The sequence below is a fragment of the Serinus canaria genome, chromosome 4A, assembly GCF_022539315.1.
Source record: "Serinus canaria isolate serCan28SL12 chromosome 4A, serCan2020, whole genome shotgun sequence".
Lineage (NCBI taxonomy): Eukaryota > Metazoa > Chordata > Aves > Passeriformes > Fringillidae > Serinus > Serinus canaria.
Window position 1 is genome coordinate 1835438 of NC_066318.1, and position 22023 is coordinate 1857460.

General features: G+C 41.2%; 1 protein-coding gene across 2 annotated transcripts in view; it reads right to left on the reverse strand.

The window, feature by feature from the left end:
- Positions 1-17643: 17643 nt before the first annotated feature.
- Positions 17644-22023, reverse strand: part of CHM (CHM Rab escort protein) — a 51326-nt gene continuing 46946 nt past the window's right edge. For both annotated transcript variants that reach the window (XM_050974427.1, XM_030228930.2), the window contains one exon: positions 17644-19718. In XM_050974427.1, the coding sequence (XP_050830384.1) occupies positions 19521-19718 (198 nt within the window). In that variant the 3' untranslated portion in view covers positions 17644-19520. The remainder of the gene's footprint in view (positions 19719-22023) is intronic.

A 22023-nucleotide genomic window follows, 5' to 3' on the forward strand; every position in this document is an offset into this window, starting at 1 on the left:
CTGCCACAGGTTCCCTGGGAGCCTTTGGCTCAGGGGGCTTTGCCTCTGTCCCCGTGGTTTTGTGGCCACACCTGTCCCCAAGGTGATGCTGCTTCCCTCAGCTGCTCTGGGGAAATGAGCAGGAGGAGGGCAGAGAGGAGCAGGAGCTGGAAATGGGAGTGGAGATGAGAGAAGACAGAAAATCTGGTGGGTGGGAAATGGCACAGAGGGCAGGGACTGAGCCCTGACACAAGGAAGGTCCAAAAGGGAGAATCAGAGTCTGGAGAGAAAACAGAGTGTGAGCAAGGTGCAGGGAAAGGATGTGCTGGATTGCTGGGACAGTGAAAGAAAAAGGTGAAGAGGACAGTAATGAAGAGGACAAGGACCTGCAGCTCAGTATGTGCTGATTTGTAGGAGGACACAGAAACCAGCCCTAAGAAGCTGCAAGGATGCCAGAATTTGGAATTATGCTTTAAAAATTAACCTGACCTTCCCAAGTAAATTTAAAAATAATCACAAGGATCACATTTTTCAAGATAATCAAAATCCATAAAACATGATAAAATTATTTTTTTAAAAAATATATGTCTTAAAGTCAGTCTTGGTGGGATTATCTGAATTTACACAAGCAGAATTTCTGCCCTTGAATGTTTATAAAATCTCCAAATGTCTGAGTAGACACGTTCAAACTGAGTTCCGGAGCAAATGCTGAGTGTCCTGGACATTTCCAACACTCTGGTTTGCAGACACAAACAGTACAAAGCTCTGCAGGAGCTGCTGGAGTCACAAATCCATCAAATCCTGGGCCAAACCTGATTTCCAGGGGTGACGTCAGGATGGCCGCTGGTGGGAAAGTGAGAGAACAGCTCTCTCTGCTGGTGCTTTCCTGGAAAAATCCTGCTGGAGCAGAAATAAATCCAGGATCACCAAGGACAGCCCCAGCTCCCGGCTGCTCCCTTGGCTCAGCCGCAGCTGCCCAGCTCTGCTGCTGCCCGGTGGCTACAGAAAGCCAGAATTTGGCCAAAGGCAGGTATGAAATGCTCTCAGCTGCAGCAGTGGGAGCAGCCTGGCTGGGCACTGCCCAAAGAACTTTAAAAACCAAGCAAGAAGAAATGGGATTTGCTCTGTACCTTGCTGGGAGGGAGATGATTCACGTAGAGAAGCTCCTCAGCAGAGATGGAGGCGGCTCTGTCGGGATTTTCTGCTCCAAATAAGCAAAATTCCTCCTCTGGGGGACTGGGGTGGTCCTGCTTTGTGTCATTGAAATGGCAGCAGGAGCTCAGCAACTGAACTTTACCTGGATGTGCAAGAATCCCTCCCAGAGTGAGAACATTTTTAATCCAGCTGTGGTCCAGGAGGAGCCAAAATCCCAACCCCAGCCCTGCCCGTGGCTTTGGTTCTTTGCTTTGCAAGTGCAGGAGAGAGAGAGAGGGAGCTGCTCACCGTGCTCAAGGGAGCAAAGGGACTCTGACATGGGAATTTCCAGGGGTTCAGGGTTCATTTGTGGGTGCAGATCCAGAGCAGGAGGGTTTGGCATGTCCCCATCCCTGCAGTGACCCAGGCCTGGCTGGACAGGGCTGGCAGGACAGGGAAAGGTGTCCCTGCCCATGGGGCAGCTGCTTCCCTTCCCCAGCCTGGTCAGAACTCACCCCTGGAGGAAAAAGAACAGAAGAGATCAGGGAAAAGCAGATAAATGGGGCTCCCTTCTTAAGCTTTTGATTTCCTTGTTAGAAACAAGAATAAAACCCATGATTTCAGTAAATGTGGTTATAAACCAAATAAACTCACTCTTAACAAAGCTTTGGTTCAAGCACATCAGCAGATGTTGAATTATTACACCAAATGGAATTATGCCTTCACTGATTCTAGATTTTTTTTCTATCGGGTTCTCATGTTTATATGAACTAAATATATTGCTTAATACATTTTCTTTTAACATAAAACCATGGCAATATTTTAACAATGTGCCCACGCAAGGATTCCTACTATAGAACTATTTTTCTTTGTCTGTAGCATAGAAAAAATCAAAATTGTGCCATTTTGTGGCCCTTTTTCTACACAAAGGATAGGGTATTTACAGGATTTATTAACTTTATACTTATCAAAAAACAAAAAAAAAAGGTTAAATTTTCAACGGTCATTAATTTGTGGATTGTGAGCTCACATTGCCTACAGGTAACAGACTGAGAAATGTTTATTTTGTGAAATCTAGAAAGAGAACTGGAAGCTATTTCTAAATGCTAACATTATACAAAATTTCAATTTCTACAAATGTTTTTTATGTCATGTTCCAATAAAAATCAAGACACACATTGTGAACAAGACTTTCAGACCAATTAGGCATACAATTACACGTGCAGGAGGCATGCACAATTGTGCAGCTAATTTGTGCATGAAATTACTTTGATTGCACTTCCTAATTGGATAAATGTGTGTGCAAATGCCAGCAGTCATTGGTGCTGCAATTATCCAATGCACATCCATAGTCATGGCAACTGCCTGCAGAAATCAGCTGCAGCCTTGCAGCCCTGGCTGGCCTTGGCATTTCAGCTGAAATCCTTTTTGTCTTCTCCTACCAGCTCTCCTGGACATGATATTTCTGGAAATTTCTGACTTATTTCCTACCCAGATGGGGCAAAGGGAGGGGCACGGGCATTGCCAAGGACTCTGGTTCTTTAGTGAGCAAGGAGAGGCAGAGCTGGGAGTTCTTGTCTGGAGGGGCAGCACCTTGGTGGGGAGAAGATGAAAAATCTGCAGCTGTATCAACCACAGCAGGAGCAGGCAGGTTTATTTTCCTGCCTCTGACCTGAATTAGCATTACAAAATGTGTTACAGGTGTGATTGGGGTGGGACCCCTTGGCCTCAGGCCACAGAAGGTTCTGGAGCATCACCCCTGGCTCACTTTGGGCTTTCTGTGGAGCTGTTTTCATGAACCTACCTGAAAGTAATTTATAGAATTAATAAGTGTGGAAAATCTTCTGTCTTCTCACAGAGGTTTTCAGGAATTCCTCCAGACAGGAGAACCATCCCTGTACAATTAACTTCAATGATCACAGTATCCAATATTAAAATGAAAATAAATTCTTCCATTTGAAAGCCACGGAGTTAAAATACATATCCAGACTTGTAAGGAGGGGCCCAAATCCTGAATGAATCCTTAAAAGAAACAGTTGGTTCCATTATTTCTTTTGTGTTTAAAGAGCTCTCTAAACATCCAGAGATGTCAGAAAATTGCTTTTCAATAAGAATGGGCTGCTCAAAGGAGTCGGGTGGGGTCTGAAACTTGATGGGGCAAAGGTTCCATAAAGTCCTTTATAGCCCAGGAAAATCCTCCTCTGAACAGACACCCAGGAGCTCAGGAGAAGCAGAGGGTGAGGGTGAAGTTAATGCAAACTCTGTGTTATCAACCCACCAAGAGCACTAAATCAAGCACTTCCAAAGCACTCTCAGGAATTGTAAGGATTTTCCTCAGCCAGATGAGTCTATTTTTCTCACAGAAGGTATGTTATTGTGAGTCTGTCTTGGAAATGAGTGAAACAACTTCCTCCCTTAATTGTCTCTGATTCTGGTCACACTTTGAAAAAAAAAATGCACAGAACAGACCATAGGGCTCTGCAGAACAGCAAAAGAATTCTCAAAGCTAAGAAAAAACCAGGAGTGAAAAATAGGACATTTTTCTTTAGTCAAGATGTGCAAGAAAAACATGATAGATAAAACAGTGAACATTTGAGGATGTAAATTAAGTGATTACTCTCTTTACTCTCATAACAGAGGCAGATATATTTAAATCTAGAAAAAACCCCTCTTCTTAAAACGAAGGCATAAAGGATCTGTGAAATGCATTGCCAACAAAAAGCACAAGAAACAAGGATCTGTCAGTATGGCCATGGAACTGCACATCTCTAAAAAGTGCTGCTACCTGCAATTGGACCAGTTCACTGCTAGGAAGGTTTTAGATCTTTTCCCAAACTCAAAATTCCTCCATCTCTTCATTATTTTGGTTAGGAAAGCCCCTGGGATGCCCAGAGGTGCTGCCAGCCTGGCCTGATGCAGGGCACCTGCCCCACCCTCCCTTCACTTCCCTGCCTCTTTAAACCCTTCCAAAACTCTTTGGGAAATAACATTATTCCTGAGCTGAGGCAGAAGGGAACTCTGTCTTACACAGAAGCATCTTCATGTTGTGTTTTGTGTCTCTCCAATGTTTCTCTTTGCCAGGGCTGCCCAGGCTCAGCAGTGACAATGAGCTGAGGCTTTCAGAGCAGGGTGAAATCCCTGCCTCAATGCTCACACCTCAGGTGCAGCCACTTTCCAGAACATTCCCTCAGTTTTCCCTCCCACAAAAGTTTTACTGTCACCCTGTTCTTCTGATTTCTTCTAAGCCTTCTGATGTTTTCATTTTTGTAATGGGGTTTCTCATGCACTTTTCATGTAAATAATGATTGTTTTCCATCCCTTTCTGGAGGAAGAGAGAATTCATGGACTATTCGTTTGACCAGTGTAGCTAGAGAGGTGGCAATTTCATCCTCCAATCCAGAGTCACTTTTAAAAGTCTCTAACTATTAGAGTTCAGAAATAAACTCAATAAACTTTTCCTTTTTTCCTTAGACATTTCAGCGTGTGCGTGGCGCTCATTTCGTGTCCTCTTGGGACATTTTACCCCCACAGCTTTTGCCTTGAGAACTCCTCATTCCCTGGGCTGTGCAGTGCTAAATCTGATCCCCAGGCAGACTCCTAGCTCTCATTTGGGATTCTGGGCAGGTCACAGCCTCCTGGGAGAATTTGTTTGCCCCAAAATGGGGCACCAGCCCTGGTCAGGAGGGTCCCAAGTGAGCACCAGCTGTGCCAAGAGCAGCTTTGCAAAAACCCCATCAAACCAAGGAACAGGCCATGAATTAAACCCCATCATGCTGGAAGGAGGTGGGAGAGGAGAGATTTGGGGGTTGATAGCTTTTATATCATACTAAAGATGGAGGGCTAGCAGTTTGGAACTTGTTGATATGCATGGAACTCCAGGAGCTCCTGTTCTTTCTCTGCAGTGCATCTGTCACAGCTATTCTCTGCCAGGACATAGAAAAATGATTCAGCAGAAATTGAAGTTCCTCATTTCTATGCTGCAAGGGCTCCTGTTCATTTCCAGGGCACTTGAGAGGCTCAGAACGATGGTTATTGTGAGATGCAGCATCCCTGGCCCCCAGCTGCCCTGCTGAGCACACTCCATCACAGAAATCACAGCTCTGCTGCTCCTGTAAGTGATGCCCTGCTGTCCCCAAGCCTATTACACTGGCCCTGGGAAATGTGGCCCTTGTCACCTGGGGAATTTGGAATTTTCAGCAGCTTGCTGCCATCAGGTGTAACACAGCTCCCCTTTTTTCTGCAGATGGCAGTGTTCTCTGCTTACAGGGGAGGAGGAATCTGCAATGTGGTACAGCTCTGCTGGGAGAAAGAAAGAGCCTTTTAAAGGGTTCTAAATTCTTACAGCTTTACTCCAAAACCTGGGCATTACAACTACTATCCACTTCTGGCAGCAGCAGGAAAGAAAAACTAATTTATCCAACAGAGTTACAAAAAACTTGTGGTTTTTTTTTTTTGTTAGTTTTAATAATTTTTTAAACTTCCCATGGAAAGAATGTAAAAAAATAGATGCAGTGAAGATGTCACAGTCAGATCTTGTGATTATCCACAACTAGAGCTGCAGTAGTTGGGATTTTTTGTTGTTGTGGTTTTTGTTGGTTTTGGTGGGTTTTTTTGTTTTTGATTTTTCAATTTTGAACTTTAAAAGGGCTTGTACAGAAAAGCCAAACTAAGCACCCGTGGTTCCAGCATTATTTTGTCAGTCAAAAAGATCAAGACAATTTGAAAAGGAAATAGACATACCTGACACTGGCCAATTGCAGTTTATATTCCCCCATTGTTTTATATTCAGAGAACTTTGTATTTCTCTAAGTTTCAGCCCTGAGCCATCGTTTTTTATGTATCCACTTCAGGTCTGACAACATTTCAGCCCTTGAATTTTTTCCTCTGGAAATAAGTATTAAATGGTATAAAATGACAGAGTAGTCCTCAGAGCCAAAAGTCATTGTCAGCAGAAGATAAAAAACTGCTAAAAATCTGAATAATCCAGGAAATGATCTAAATGCATATTCCTCTTACATTCCAGCTTCAGCAGAGCTTGCTCCTTTTGGTGCTCTCAGGGAAGGGCAAGGAGAGGAGAGGGCTGTGTTTCAGTTTAGCTTCACTTCAGTGACTCCTGGTTCTCATTTAACATCAAATCTCTCTCAGTGCTGCTCCGTTTCTTGCCCTCTTTTATGTCCATCAGCTCTTCCCAGCCTAAGTCAAACCAGTTTATAGCTTGGGAAAGAGATTAAATCACCTCAGCAAACAGTTTGGGCAGTTTCCCTTCAACCCCTCCAACTCCTCCCAGGACCCCTCTGGGAGCTCTGTTCCTCTCATTACTTGGCAGTAATTTAACCAATTAAAACAGGTCTCTAATCACAGCACTAATACCCCAAAATTACCACACATTTGGAACTTTAAGAGCAAAACATTTAAATGAGCTGGTTTCTATATTGTTCAGTATTTAAACTCTGGTTTCTATATTGCAGTGATGGCATTTCAGTCTTTAACTGCAGCAGTTACTGCCTTGTTTGGACTCCCCCACTCTACCATAGGGCAAAATTCAAATTTTGAGGACTTTTTGAGAAAGAAAAGCCACTTTCCCTGGTTGCTTTCTTCACAGTTCTCAATGCTGACATTGCTGGAGGGTCTGGTCCTTGCTGGGCTTGCATTAAAGGGCTTTTAGCAAACAAACCTTGATCCAATGAAGTTTTTTGTGGGCAGTTTATCCTATTAAGTTCTTTTTTAGATGCACAGGTGTTTCATTAGCCTGACTTAACACTTGAAGCTCTTCTCTACATCCTCCAAGTTCTGCAGCACTGTTTACAATTTGAACACCAGAATTAATGAGAAAACACTGTGCAGTCAAAAATTAAACCTCCCTGGCCTCAGCAGGGCACAACCCAGTTTTTATATCATTATTAAATTTATCCCACATTGCACAGCATTTGCTGGGAGGTTCTGTTGAGTCATTTAGTGATTTTCAAATCCCTCCCTGCCTGACCAGGGTGTCCATGCAGTGGCTGGGAGCTCTTTTCCCTGGGCTGCAGCAGCATTAACACATAGCTCATTGTGATGGCTCAGCTCCCATTTCTGAGCATAATGGCCCTGTCCTTGTCAGTGCTGATTAAGCCATAATCATCTTGTCAGGGGCAAATGTTCAGAGTGGTATTGCAATATTTATGTTACATTATTGATAAGAATATTGAAGGCATTAGACTTTTCCACCCTGGCAGAAAAGCTGCTTTTCCAAGGGTATTTCCCATTGTTGGCTGCTGTGGGAGGGCTCAGATCCATTTTACATTTTAGTCTGTTCCTAATCCTCTGCTCATCTGTTGTGCACCTAGAATATACAACTGTGCCAATGGCTTTATGAATATGAATTTTGAAGAATGAGATAAAATTCATCTAATGATTTCTGTCATCCATAATACAATGCTGACTGGCTAAAGGACTGGAATTCCCTATAAACCTTTCCTTTTCTATTCTTGGGGATTCCTGAAGCTAATCAGCCTGTAAGTAATTATCACAAACCCTACTATCAAATAAAAACTAGAACTTGAGTCTGGTAGAAAAAGAGCAAACACACACTTGGAAAATCCTAATCCTAATTCTAATTTACAATGATAAGACTCATAAAAAATGTCAGCATAGTTCCTAATATGTATTTCTCTGTGTCTATTACATTTTGAACAAGCTGCAAAACTGAATGAATCCCACTAAAGCTAAATTCCATAGGCTGAGCTTCCATGGGAATAGCACTGAAGATAAGAATGCAATAAATATTGTTAGAAATAGTGCAGACAGGACAGGCTGGGTGAAATTAAGCGAGGACAATTTGGTAAAAAGTTAGAGGAATATTTGAAAGCATTTTATGACTACAACAAGCTTGTTCCTAAAGAGCTGCACACATTTCCAGAAAAGCTCATTGGAAACAAAGTCACTGAGCTCGTGCTAAAATCAGAATGGTGTGAGATAAAATGGGCTCTATAAGTGAGTTATAAATGGAACTACTACAGCACTTGTTTATTGTATTTGAATGAATATTAAAAAATTAAAATAATTCTTCATTTTAAGATGTACTTTTCTTTTTCTAACAGCTTTCTGTTTCATATTAGCCCTGCTAAGTTCCTGCCCCTGAAAAGGCTGGGTGTGATGGAGCAAACCTGGTGCCTTGGCTGACAGGGAACATTTCCAGCTGGATAAAAGGCAGCAATGCATTTTAAAGGCTGGGAATTTGGTGGCATTTTCCTGAAAGGTGGCAGTTCTCTTTGCCATGGTGTGCATAGCTGCAGAGCTGCTGCTGCAGAGCCCCCAGCCCTCCCTGCTGCCACGAGGGCTTCGTGTGCTCTGTGCCTGCCTTTGATGAGCCAGAGCAGCCATCTGGGCAGGGAGAGAGAATTGTGTAAAAATGAGATATGAGTGTGTAAATAAAAGATTGATGAATGAAGCCCTGAAAGCTGAGATGAAAGTGAAGCAGAACAGACAGGTAAATCATTCTGATACTTATGTTAGTGCTGAAATTATGTTCCTCTACTTTCTTTTTTTTTTTTCTTTCCGCTGACAGCAGTGCAGGTGACAAAAAATACTTTCAATTTTGCTGCTGACACAAGTGCTGGAGGTTAGAAAACTGTTTGAGTTCTACTGCTGGGGAAGGATGCTTTAGTCACGAGGAGTGAGAAAGTTTTGTGGCTTCATTTTTAATTACTTGCTTCTTTAGTTATGAAGCTCCAGCTTCAATGTTACCTCCAGAGCAGCCTAGGCTGGCTTGCCAAAATTGATGCTGTGTTTGGAAAAGAAGATAAGTTCTGTGTATCTTCTGGCAGAATTTTAAAGCCAGATTCCTTCCCCCACAGGTCTCTGAATTTTCAATAAATAAAATATTAATTTTAGCCAAAGTAAAATGGGAGTAAAATCCAAGCAATTCTTTACAGGCAAGCTTCACCTAGGAGCCCATGAGACTGAAAATGCAATTAGGATGTGTTTTTTATATGAAAATCAAGTTGACATTTGAGCAATGAACAAAAAAAGATGGTGATATGCAAAAAACCCACTGGAACTCATTTTTTCACGTAACTAATCACTGTCTGACATTACAGAAATCTTACTGAGTCCACCTACAACTCCAGCACTGAGGAGAAGTAACCAGCAACTCATCCATTTTCTGTAACACCCACTGCTTATTTGTTGGTGCAGTGGGCATTTATAAATTTAAAGCCAGCAGCAGCCTCAGTTCACTCCTATCTTACAAAACATCCATGGAACAGACTCATTTCATAGATCAGCAGGACCAAGCTTATTTCTGAGTTACCTAAGCTCCTCATTCACTGCTTGGTATTTAATGTAAACTACAGGACCATGCAAATCACCACGTTTACTTTTGATGGACATTTTTGTGTTCTGTGGTTCCCTGAGAGTTTAGGAGATCCACCATGAGATATGAAAGACATTTAGGAGATCCACCATGAGATATGAAAGGCTTTCCCCACCAGCTTTCTGCAGAAGAACATCTGCAACTGAGCAGCTCTGAGTCCACTAAAAGAGCCAGATTTTATCTGCTGTTTATCACTTCCTTTGACAGAACAGTTTTAGGGGTAATTTTCAAAGGCAGAAGCAGGAATTTGACACCATCCTCTTCTCTAAATCACAATTTGAGAGTCCATTCACACATTGAACAGGGAAAGAAATCCTGTCCACACAAATATATACAGGCAGTTATATGCAAAGAAAACAAAAACCAGTCCAAACCTTTTTACACTTGAGAATTGCCATTCTAGATTCCATGTAGGCATTCACATCCCTGGGAATGGAAAGTTCTTGAATAAAATATGCTGCAGACTTCTTGACAGAGAAATGCTGGCAGTTCACCACACAAATTACTATAAAAATCAAAGGTATAAAGTAATTTATCTCTAATTTGAGCTGGAAGGATAAAATGGGAACAATGCTTTAATCTGTGCTCCATTGTTTATTCCATAGGGAAATCAATTAACTTCTTGTTTTTGCCAGTTCTAAAACACAGATACTAAATATCAGTCATCGTATCAAGCCAAAAATCAGAAGAGTGTTAAAGGTGGCAAAGAAGCATAATTATCATGAATCCCATGGAAAGAGAAGGGGATACTCTGCTGAATGAGAAAGGTTCTTTCCTTTGAGAACAGGCAAGATTGAGGAGGGATAATGTGTGAGTCCTGGCACATTATTTAATATAATATTTATTGGACAATACTGAGACAGAAAGAGACACAGTCACAAGACAACAAAGGAGCCTGAGAAGCTGTCCCAGCCCAACCTCAGGACTTTCCTCTCCAGCCATGCTTGGGACCCCAAGGGTGTGGGTGGAAAAGAATTGATTTTGGTGAACAGAATTCTACTCCAGTTGGGTTCAGTTCCACACAATGGCTGCAGCTCCAAGACACCAGTTCTTAATTCAATCTTTGTGTCTCCTGAATGTCACAGTTTGAGACTTCTGCATACTGGAGAGGAAGTTTCCCAGGAGGATGTGGGCACAGGGCAAGGGAAGAGCCAGGTGAAGAATGAATGGATGTAGAAGGAATCCCTTGGGCTGAGGGACACTGGGAATCTGTGCCCAAACAAGGCCTGGGCAAAGCTGCTGGGATTTCTTAGGCCAGGCTGGTGCTGAGGGAAGGCAGAGCCTAAAGGCAGCCCAGCTCAGCCCTCCCTGTGCTGTGCTCAAACACACACTACCAGCAGAATTCAGTGAGCAATGAAGGTGTCCTCTTCCCTTACTGGGATTTCTCTCCCCTCTGAATCAAGGAGAATAAAAATCCATGAACAGTCAGAACCACACTGTACTAAACTCTGTCATCTGGTGCTACACAACAGCCTCAGATAAATCTGTTTTGATGATTTTGAGCAATTGCTTTCAAAACAGAACATGGTGTTGAAAAGGAAGCCATAGGAACATATTTTACATTGAAAGGCTTTGTGAAATTATATAATCTGTAAAAACTGAGAGATTTGGCCTCTGTTTGCTTTCCTTCCTTTCCTCATGGTTATTACTGCCTTATTATACAGTCGTTTGTACAATGTTTTGGCAGACATTCACTATTGCATAAATTAAAGTTGCTGAATCTAGTCATGCCTACAGGTCTTTATGAAAATACCAGCAACATTTTTATTTGAATGTCAAAGTTTGTCAACCATTAAACTGATTGATTTTTCATTATGCAATTCAATAGAAGAAGCAATCTCCAGTCTGTATGCAACATTACTCAGAAAAACATGCAGCTTGGAAAAATCCTTCCTGCTTAGTCTCTCCACAAAGGAACTGTGCTTTAAGGCTGGCCTCAGACATCTCATTCATACAGTAGCAACAGATAAGATGCTGTAATTCAATTCTGGGAAAGAGAATGAATTCATCTGTGGTAATCCAAAAATTCAAATAATCCTTTACAAACCTTTCCAAGTGGCTTTTTAAGTGCAGTGTCTGTTGTGTCAGGAGGAAGAGGTTGAAGCTGTGCAGTGTGAAGCCAGCAGAGCCCCCAGCAGGGAAGGAGAGCCCAGCAGCAAGGACAGACAGAAATCTCCTCACCTTGGTTAGTGTTGGTCTTCCCTGCAAAATGCCCGAGGAGGAGAGGACAGAAGTGCCCAGCAGGAGCTCCAGACTCACCTGGTGTTCCTCTGAACTGCCCAGAATCGTGCAGCTGCCACCCAGAGCTGCCTTCAGCTGTGCCAGGGAGGGATGAGCTGGGCTGTGCCAACAGCCCCTTCCCCAGCAGTGCCCAGAGAGACTCATCAGAACTGCAAAGCTTCCAGCAGGAATTGTTTCAGCACCTCCCAAATTGAGGAATTATTTCAGCACCTCCCAAATTTGACTCCCCCCACCAAGCACTCCCCATGTGCACACCAGCAGGACTTACATTTCTCTTTTCTTTCTCTTTTTTCCCCACTTGTCACTCCAGTATTATTCTAGGCCTGGCACCATGAAACCTTCTTGACTCAAAGATTAAAGAGTGCAAAGCACACAATAAAAAGACCCTTTTAATTAAACTGGGACATGGTACAAATTTTACAAAATGAGCCACAAATACGCAGAATTCAAGCTGTAAAAAGGTGAATTTAAAATAAGAATGTGCATGATCTGGTCACTGAATATAAGCTGCATTTAGAAGTTAAGGACTTAAGGACAACAGTGAAATATCCAGAACAGGGCTGTGCTTACTGAGTCTTGTGACAGGTATCCAACTCACTGCTTTTCTTTGAACATCTCCCTAGAAAAGATAATTTATGCAAATAATATTTTACAAATGCTTAAGGAAATGCAGAAAGAAAGAAATGCATAGAATTCATTATCCCTGCTAAAGGGAGTATGTGGAGTACAAAACCCAGCAGTTATTTTGCACTTTATAACCTCAAATAAAGCACACATCCATATTTGTGGTAAGAAACTGAGAGGTGCTGTCCAATTACTTGATTTAGAAGCAGTGAATAAAATTTGGACAAGATTGCAGTTACTTAAATTCAGTGCTTCAAATCCCAATTGTCTTCAAGGACAATATTTCAAGCTTCAGATCAGTTTTCTGAGATTCTTGCTTAGCTTAATCTATTTCTTTTTTTTTCCCCTCAAAGGAAAGGATGACTTAGACTTAACCAAAAATAAATATAACAATTAAAACCTCCCATGTTTCCTGCATGCAGCAGCATTTTTCAGACTCACTGGACCATGGACAATGAAACTGAAAGCTAATGTCAGGTTAGAGTAAGTTTATTTTTAATTTAATAGCACAGTCAGAAGCACTTCACTACAAAAAGTTAAGACTTAATCATTATGTCTATAAATAGGGAACCTACTGAATTATCAAACAGAATGTTAATGACATTAGCATTAAGTCCTAATTAAACAATGAAGCAATATGCATTACAATCTGCCAGCAAAATATGCATAATCAGAAAAAGATTTCATAAAATAAGGATAATTTGGTTATTTTTATTAAGCAGTAAACAAAGAGTTTGTGCTGATTGGTGAAACCTCACTTGAGAAACATGGGAAATGTCAGGGCTGGAAGGAGGGACTTGAATAACAAAACATCTGCTAGCCCAGGCTCCTGTAAGGAGCTACACTGGATGTTTTCCTCAGATCCTCTGCCCCTCTACTCAAACATTCCTGCTATCCATTTTCACAGTTATCAACACCACTGTTCATTTTCTTTCCCAAATACATTTACTTTTAAATTTCACTGCCCTTCTAAAAGGCTTCAGGAAATACCTGTCACTATTTTACACCTTTTTACTGCAGCATTAAAGGGAAATGACTCAGCCATGCTCAGTGAGGAAAGCAGTGCCAGAGCCAAAAGAATATATCCATTTTTTAGAGTCCCAAGTGGATCCACAATCCACTGGTGGTGTTATTCCCCATGGGAGTCCTGCTCTGTCCCCCCTCATGCCTGGTGCACGTGTGTTCAGACCTGTGCATGCCAAGTGCTCCCAAGCAGACAGGAATATCCTCACAAGGCAACTGAGAGGGCTGCTGGCTTTTACCATGCTCATGTTTTCACTTTGGAATCAGACTGAGAGTCTGGCAAAGAATCAAATGTTTCCTGGCTTAAAACTTCCATGGAAAGAAAATACATCATGTACAAATGTCACCAAAATAAGAGGGTGGCTTTTTCTTTTTCATTTTACAACGGCTTCCTTAAAATAAGATTTTTAATATGTTTTATAAAGCCATTTTTTCTCTTTTAAAAATGTATGTGATTTTTAAAATTGTGTATTCAATATTATGTATTATTTAGCATCCAAATACAGAGCAGGGAAATACCCCATGATTTAAGCTACTAAGTTGCTGTAAGAATCCCATAGTGGATAATCTATGGTCTGAAAACGATTCACTGAAGGTACTTAGCTGGGGCTTACACAGATTTTTGCACAAGAAAAAAAGGCTGAATTCACTGGGTAATTTATTCACAACAAAGGAATCCAGCAGGACTTGCAGTGACTTTCACGGCAGGGAGAGGTTCCCAGAGCAGGGAGCTGTTTGCTTGCACTGGGCTGACAGCTGGTCTCCAATCATGAGTCAATGGCTTTCCCTTGGGTGAGCTCCAGAAATATGCTGGGTTTGAGGCACAATAGATGCAGAATCCCACATTAGCTCTGACTGAGTTTCTTATGCACAGAGTCTAAAACAGCTCAGGAGGGTTTAGATCTGAGATTTAAAAAATTTTGGTTTTTCAAAAGAGAAGACTCTTGTATCCTTTCTCAGAGTCAAATTTCCAGCGATTAAAAACTTGTTCCTCACTCTAGACATGCAGCTCAGGTACAACTACCCAGAGTGACTTTATGGTCTGTGACCTGGTTCTGAGGTGCTGGTGAGTTGCAGTCTGGTGCAGCGTTATCCAGATGTTTTATCATCACTGATCTCAGCTCCAGGATCCAGCCAACAACCTCTCCCCACAGAGCATTTCCCAGAACAGCTTCATGCTCACCCCAAAAAGACAGAGCTCAAGAGAGAAGCTTCCTGAAGCTGGAGCAGCACAAGAGCACCTCTCAAAGCCAGAGGTGCATCTGTTTGACAGCAGCAGAGAAGCCTGGGCTGTTTCAGGAGGGTCCACAGGCTTGGCCTGCCCCACCCTCCTGAAGTCTTAACCCTACAGAATGTAGGAACAGCACTAAGACCTTCTCCAGAAGCCCAAATATACAATGGATTATGGGATGGCACTTCAGAAGGAAGTATGAGATCCTGAAAATCTCCATCTAAAATTGTGGGTGTTCTGAGACTCCCTGAATTGTTTAGTCAAATCCATCTGGGTCTGATATACACTCAGGCTGATACTTTCCATCCCTTTTGCCAATGTATTCAAGTAGTGTAAAATAAATTGTCTGTTGGAATTGTGACAGGAAGAGTATTTTCTATTAAAGTCCCCTCTGATCAGAACTCCCATGCAGTCAACAACTGCATCTTCCTGCTACTTTGCTGTCAACTTTCTAAATCTCAGATGTCAGTGAGATTTACAACGTTCCTGCTGGGCTCCCCAGCCAGATTCTGAAGAACCATTCACTCTCACAAACAGGAACTGGCAGCCTGTAAATAAACATAATGGTGGAATTGCTAATAAGCTCTATTTCCACCACAAGCTGTTTTGTTCTGGAGATGAGGTTGACAACATGAATTCCACATGGCTGACCATTTCCTACCACTCACCTCTGCAGCTCAAAGAATCCTTCTATGGCAAGGATTATTGCCATGTATTTTTGATCCCAATAAAGTTCTTGAAATCACACACCTAAGCTAAGATTTCCACCTGATCACTGCAGTAGGCTTACTATTAAATTGGGTTGCAATAAATGAATGTTTTATATCAGTGTCTGGAACTTCCAGTGTCACACCCACTTCTCCATCTTACCACAGGCACTTGGCATTATTGCTCACCCACGGAATGCAGGCAACTGCTCTGCCATCACAACTCTCCCACATATTTTTGGCAATTATGGCACACAGGCAATTCTAACTTTTGGAAGTTCTGTAGTGGTTGGTTTCTGCAAAGGTTTAAGTGACAACCTTTCATGAATTAATAATTTTGTCATACAGTACTCATATATAAACCCATTGGAGAAAAATTGTTAGGAATTGTAGACACACACAAAGATCAACCGTGTCATGATGTGATCTCAGCAAATTGCTGCCCTTGCTGGAAAATCAGCAACTGCATTAATGGCAAGCAAAACATCCTCAGAAAAAATTAAAAAGGAACAGGAAGAGAGGACAACCCACCAGAATCTGCAGAGCTTATTGATAATTAATGGCTGAAGAGAGCACTCACTGAGGCAGAAAAGCCAGGAGAGATCTCTGGAGCAGTTTAGGGTAGTTGTAGCTCCACACCAGACTCTTTACATCCCAGGGATGACTTGCTACTGATATAAAATCACCAGATAAGTAAAACCCACAAATGCAGTGCAGAGATTATATAAAATATCTTTATAAATAACTGTGTGAATGACACCATACACAATGCAGAATGAATAAACTCATCCACAGATAAAATGCATTCTCATTTCTACTGCCTAGGTATTGAAGCACATATATGAGTGCTGAGGAAATGAATTTTCTCCTTTCTGCAGAAGAGATTATGGATTGTAAGTGACCCAGTCTCTTATTGTGTGAAAACAGTACATTAATACTTCTGACTTGTCATTAATCAATACATCACCACCAAATTATTCTTGAAATTAAGCTGTTGCAACTCACACTGCTGAAGCAAAAAGATTTAGAGGGCAGAGAGAAGTGGCTAAAATAAAATGAGATCCAATGCAAGGAGCTGTGCAACCTGCTCAGGATGGAATGGGAAATGGCATTTCCCAGATACACAAGGAGAATCACTGGGGCAACTCTGACAAGATTCAGTCTATGGAAAATATAAAATACAATGTAAAAGAGAAAATGCTGAAAACTCCCCCAGAGCAGTCCAGTGAAACAGCACATGCCCCAGCACGTTTCCACAGGGGAGCTGGCAGTGCCTGCATCTTTCTGAATCAGCAAGTCTAACAAGCAGATATTTTGTTTCAGGGGTCAATTTTCCCATTGATGCAAGGAGGATTTACACATGCAAGTCCCATTAACATTAATAGGAGTTGCCCACATAAATCCCCCTGCAATGATGGGAGAAAAGACCCCATAGTCTGCAAGGATCCAAGTTCTAATGATTACCTGTCAAATGGCCCTAAGCATCATCAGCAGCAGAAAAAGCAGACGAAGCAGCTTCCTGGCTGAAAATGCCTCCAAAGGAGCAGTAACCACCTGCAGTCCTACAGCCCAGGCAATGCTACAGGAGGGAAAATAGCAAAAATGGACTCTTTGAATATGAAGGGTTAATCCAATTAACCAACTTAAAAAGAAAGTACTCATTAAAAAAGGAATTCAAACATATCAAAGCACTCCTTAGGAAAAAAAAGGTGTGAATATTGTATGAGCTCCAAGGTGCTTGAAGGATAATACAGCTACTTGTTTAAAAATTCAATTAACCTTATCTTTCTTTAACTTGATTTATTAATAATCCTACAGATAAATTGCCAGTTTTTAAAAAGTCATGTTATCTTTTGAATACATCCTGTATGACAAGCCTTAAAAACGACTTCAAATGAGGCTAGTCCTCACTTTGCATGCTTACATCATTTAAAGAAAGAACAAAATGCAGTTCAGAGCATGATTTCTGTAAAATACCAGCATCAACAGTCTGATCTACTGCTCCTGCAAGTGAGCTATTGGGTACTCAAGTACCATAGGAAAAACATTTAATGTTTCCATTCACCCTATGAAAGAGACATGAAAACAGTTTTTAAGCAACCAATGTAGTGTAAAGTCATACCTCCAACGTGCTCATCATTCCATCAGATCTCAAATCAAATCTGAGCCATTTCCAAACCTGGCTTCACATGGACACAGAGCACTCAGACATGAACTGATATAAACTTGATAACCAGGTACCCAATACAGGTGTCCTCGTGCTGGAAGCAGCCAAGAGAATCCTCAGGAAACCCCAGCTAAAAGTGAACTGGTTTTCTTTGAAAAAAAAGTTGAAAGAAAACACAGGACCATGCACTTGCAAGCAAACCTTTAATTTTCATCAAGAGACTTTCTTGTAAGCACAGATGAGAGATTCAACTGTGATCCCTGTTTTTGAGAGACAGACAGGGACAGGTCCCTCCACTTAGCTCTTTTACAGATCTGCAGATGTTAAATAAAATCATACACTCATGCTTCCCAATACACAGAGAAGTTACAGCTAAAAGAAGAGGCAGCCTGCTTATTAATAGATATATTTATATATATAAATAACTGCTCAATCACAAGCATCCAGAGGTTACAGCTGCTGAACACTGGGAACATTCCAGCCACGTGTTTCTCTGGATGAGGCACACACAGACACACACACACACCAGTACCTATCCAACACAGGGTGCAAACACTAACCCTGAAATGCAGACTGGACAGTGGGCACGATGCAGGACAAAGAGAACAGTATCAGTTATGCTGTAAAAAAATAAATAAATTCCCCTTTCTGGCCTGGAGCCAGGCTCAGGGCAGGCACAGGCACCACGGGACTGTACAGAAGCCTGGCTGTGGCACGGCCAGGCAGAGCTCAATGTTCAGGACTCAATGGCATTTTTTATTTACTTACAGTATTTAAGCACTCCTGGAACTGGCTCTACCCTCATGAAGAAGTTTAAACCCCAACTCATCAACTCTAGAGACACTACTGATCTACTGGGTGTGCATTTTAAAGTAAATCTTGAAGTAATGAGAAATAATTTTCCTATCTGATTTCAAGCATGATGCAGAAGTGCAAGTTTAACATGGTCATTTACAGCAGCTTTCTCATTTTGTAGTTTTTTTCATACAAACTAGGTTTATAAATAGTTCAATAAATTTTATTGTATAAATGCTTCATGGTTTATCATTACAAAATGCATAGTTTACAGCTACCACACTAATTTTAATCTATTAACTGGGATCAATACAAACCTTTGGAATTATCAGTTGAAGCTTCTCTCCACCACAAACCCCCTCAGCTGATGGTCATTTTAACTTCTCAGACCCTAAACTTCAAAAAGAAACTATTGGCTTACTAAAGGCCCAAACAGTGCAACAAATCCAGGGAGGCTTGTAACAGGAATGCTCCATTTATGAGTGAATTTTGCTGGGAAATCTGGCATTAAGTTTAAATTCTGCCGTTTTCCTGACTCCAGTAAATGAAGTCACTAGAGAAAATGTGTCATCTGTTAGGTCTTACTAAAAAATCTGAATGTAAAATAGTTCCATGTGAGGAACATCTTCTGGATTGATTATGGCATCAGTTTCAAAACCATACAATAAAGCCACAGCAGAACTGTCAATATTATTGCCTTTAAATTCCCTTCATAAGGCCACTATGAAAGACAGATGGTGAGCCTCACCTTCAGCTGTTAAATTAGCAGAGATCCAAGGATTTTTAGTAGAAATCATTTTCTAACTGGTAAACAAACTTGCACTTGTTTCTTTTGCTTAGTTTTGACTTCCTCTTGAAAAGATGGAGGATTCTTCCAAGATGTAAAACAAAACCAAATCATCTCAATAAATCATGAATCCTATTTTAGCACTTTGAATTCAGATGCTTCATTCTGTATTTTTTTGTTTAGCTACAAACCCCAGTGGATCTGGTGGACTTGTGACTGTTTAGAAGTGTTTCAGCTATCAATGAAAAATGATCCAAGCTAAGGAAAGTAAGGCAATGGCAAATAACATATCTCTGGGGGTTTAAGACCTCTTTTTCTTACCCCTCCTCCCTTATGTCCTAGTTTGGGTCAACCTTCTCTTCTCCTAAGAGAACACTGTTCATTCATTCATTCATTCATTCATTCATTCATTCATTCATTCATTCATTCATTCATTCATTCATTCATTCATTCATTCATTCATTCATTCATTCATTCATTCATTCTTCCTTTGTAACAGCAGCACCACCTTCACTACTGTTCTCCTCAGCTGAGGTTTCAGGCTTTGTCTCTGGTGAATTATTCAATCCAGACTCTTCTGGCTCAATCTCATCTTCATCATAAATAATATCCTCTGGATTCGGTGGTGGGGGGCAAAACTCCTCTGCTGGAAACATTTCTCGGAAAATAGTCTCAGCCTATTCAGGAAAAAGAAGAATAACATAAACTTTACCTTGAAATGTAACAGCCTGAGGCAATATTTTACAGATATTTAAGATTAACCTGCGTTCTTTCAAATCAATAGTGATTTAGTACTTTGACAGCATTGTAAACACATGGGAAATCCACTCCTTCTTGCAGACCTCGAAAGAGAAAAAGCAATTTATCCCTTTACATTGTTCTACTAGGAAGTCGCAGCATGGAGCTTTGTAAAAAATGCTGGTCATTCTGTGTTGCACTGAGAACAAGAAAGAGGATTTTTCTGGAAGCAAACGGATCTTTTGCACTATAAAACCATCCCTAGCTGCAGTCCAAGGCAAAGCCTTGGGAAAGATCTTGGCTCTTTCCAGAGAGAGGGATCCATTTCACAAGGAAACCCAGGGAACTGTACACATGTACAGTCCATACCATGGCTAGATGGGTTCCTTCTTAGATTAAAAAACTGCAAAAAAAATTCTATTTCCCCTCTTCTGAGCAGCCTAAACTTTGCCCAGCTGAGAACTACTCTTACCCAATGAAATACCACCACTGAAAATACATCCCAAAACATTTGTGGTTTATTTAAAACTCCTATCTATAATTCCAAGGTATTACATGCACAAACCTGTATGTGTGAAAAGAACTGTATTTTAGATAAAAAAGACAGATTTAGTTCAATGAGTTAATTTACAATGGCACTTGCTCTTCATGCCATCAAGGTCTAGGAATTAAATAAGCACAACAAGTTTTTTGGCTACTGCAATGGAAAATATTACAAAGAAATAAATTCTTGGAACACCAGTGTGGTTGTTATTACAAGATGGACAATACAACTACAAAATCTCAGAGAAAAAAGAACCAAAGGAATACAACCTTAGGATTCCAGAGAACCAGACATTTTATAGAAACAAAGGAGGCCAAAAATCCTTTAAAACCCCACAAGAATGCAAGAAGCTCTATTAACAACTAGTGTTAAAAACTTTTACATATACTTGTACAAATAACCCATCTATAAGGTTATCTTGTAAATAAATTCAAAATAAAAAAGCCTGAGATGATGGGATTTATTTACTGAACCCACACGCCCTCCACATTTCCATCAAGGCTTCCTTTTCCCAGCCCTTAAGCTGCCAAGGCAAACCCAGACACCTGAGCAGATCATGGGTGTGGCTGGGATTCTGAGAAGGCAGGGGAACATTCCCTTGGCACTGTCTGCTCAGTGACCCAGCCTGTGGATAAACTGGGGGCACTTTCACAGCAACTTTTACAGGGACCACGAGGTCAAAAGTACCAACACCTGATTAACTCTGAAATGCTTCCAGATATAGAAAATAAACAGGTGAAAGGACAAATATTGGCCTGACAGTTTTAGTACATCCTCTCCTGACCATGAAGATGCCTCTGAAGTCTGAAATTTGTCAGGGAATATACTACTTTAGCTCCTAATAATTCATCTCAGGTTGCAGCAGTGAAAACAGAAAACTGGAAGCCAGATGCTTTACTAGATCCACACATCTTTTCTGAGTTTGAAAAGATCAGAAATGGCATCTTCATTTCATTTAGCCTGTCCTCAGGGCAAGTAAATGCAATCATCAGCATTAATTCAGTATCACTGCAGGAACTGAACACAGAATTGCAATAGAACAAGAGGGCAGTAATTTGTAAATGAGGTGTAGATGGAGAGTTGTCTGTAAGAGTTGTGGTCCTGCCTTGCCAGTAATGGATCAGCAGTGCAATCACACAGCATGACCAACAGAATTCAGTAATACTGATGGTAATGAAGAAAACAAATCCCAGCAAGTATCACTAAAGCACTAATCCCAAAATGATTAGAGAAATCAGATATCATTTTCCAAGCTATCTTTAAGACTAATACACACACTGGGGGTTTTAAACTGTTCTAATCCATGAGTTTGCAAATGTCTCCTGTTTGGAGATTCCCATCCCATTCCTGGGAGGGTGAGAGTGATTTGGGTGTGGAAGACACCAGCTCAGAGCTATTTCCCTCCTTCTCTTGTCTACAGGGTCCCTGCATGGTGTGACTCCTGCTTCATCTCCAGCCTACTCTTCACTCTGCTCTCACACACCACTTCCAATTACAAACGTGTTTACACTGAAATATTTTCCACCTTAACTATGTTTGTGACCATTTGTTTCAAAATTTAAGTCAGGCTCAAAAAAACAAAGCCTCTCCTTATTTTTGTTTAAAAGGCAGTGATTTAGGCTCTCGATGGTTCCTCCTTAGAGATCTGCTTAGCATCTCCCTCACTGATGACCAAGATTGAACATAAAGGCAGAAATATG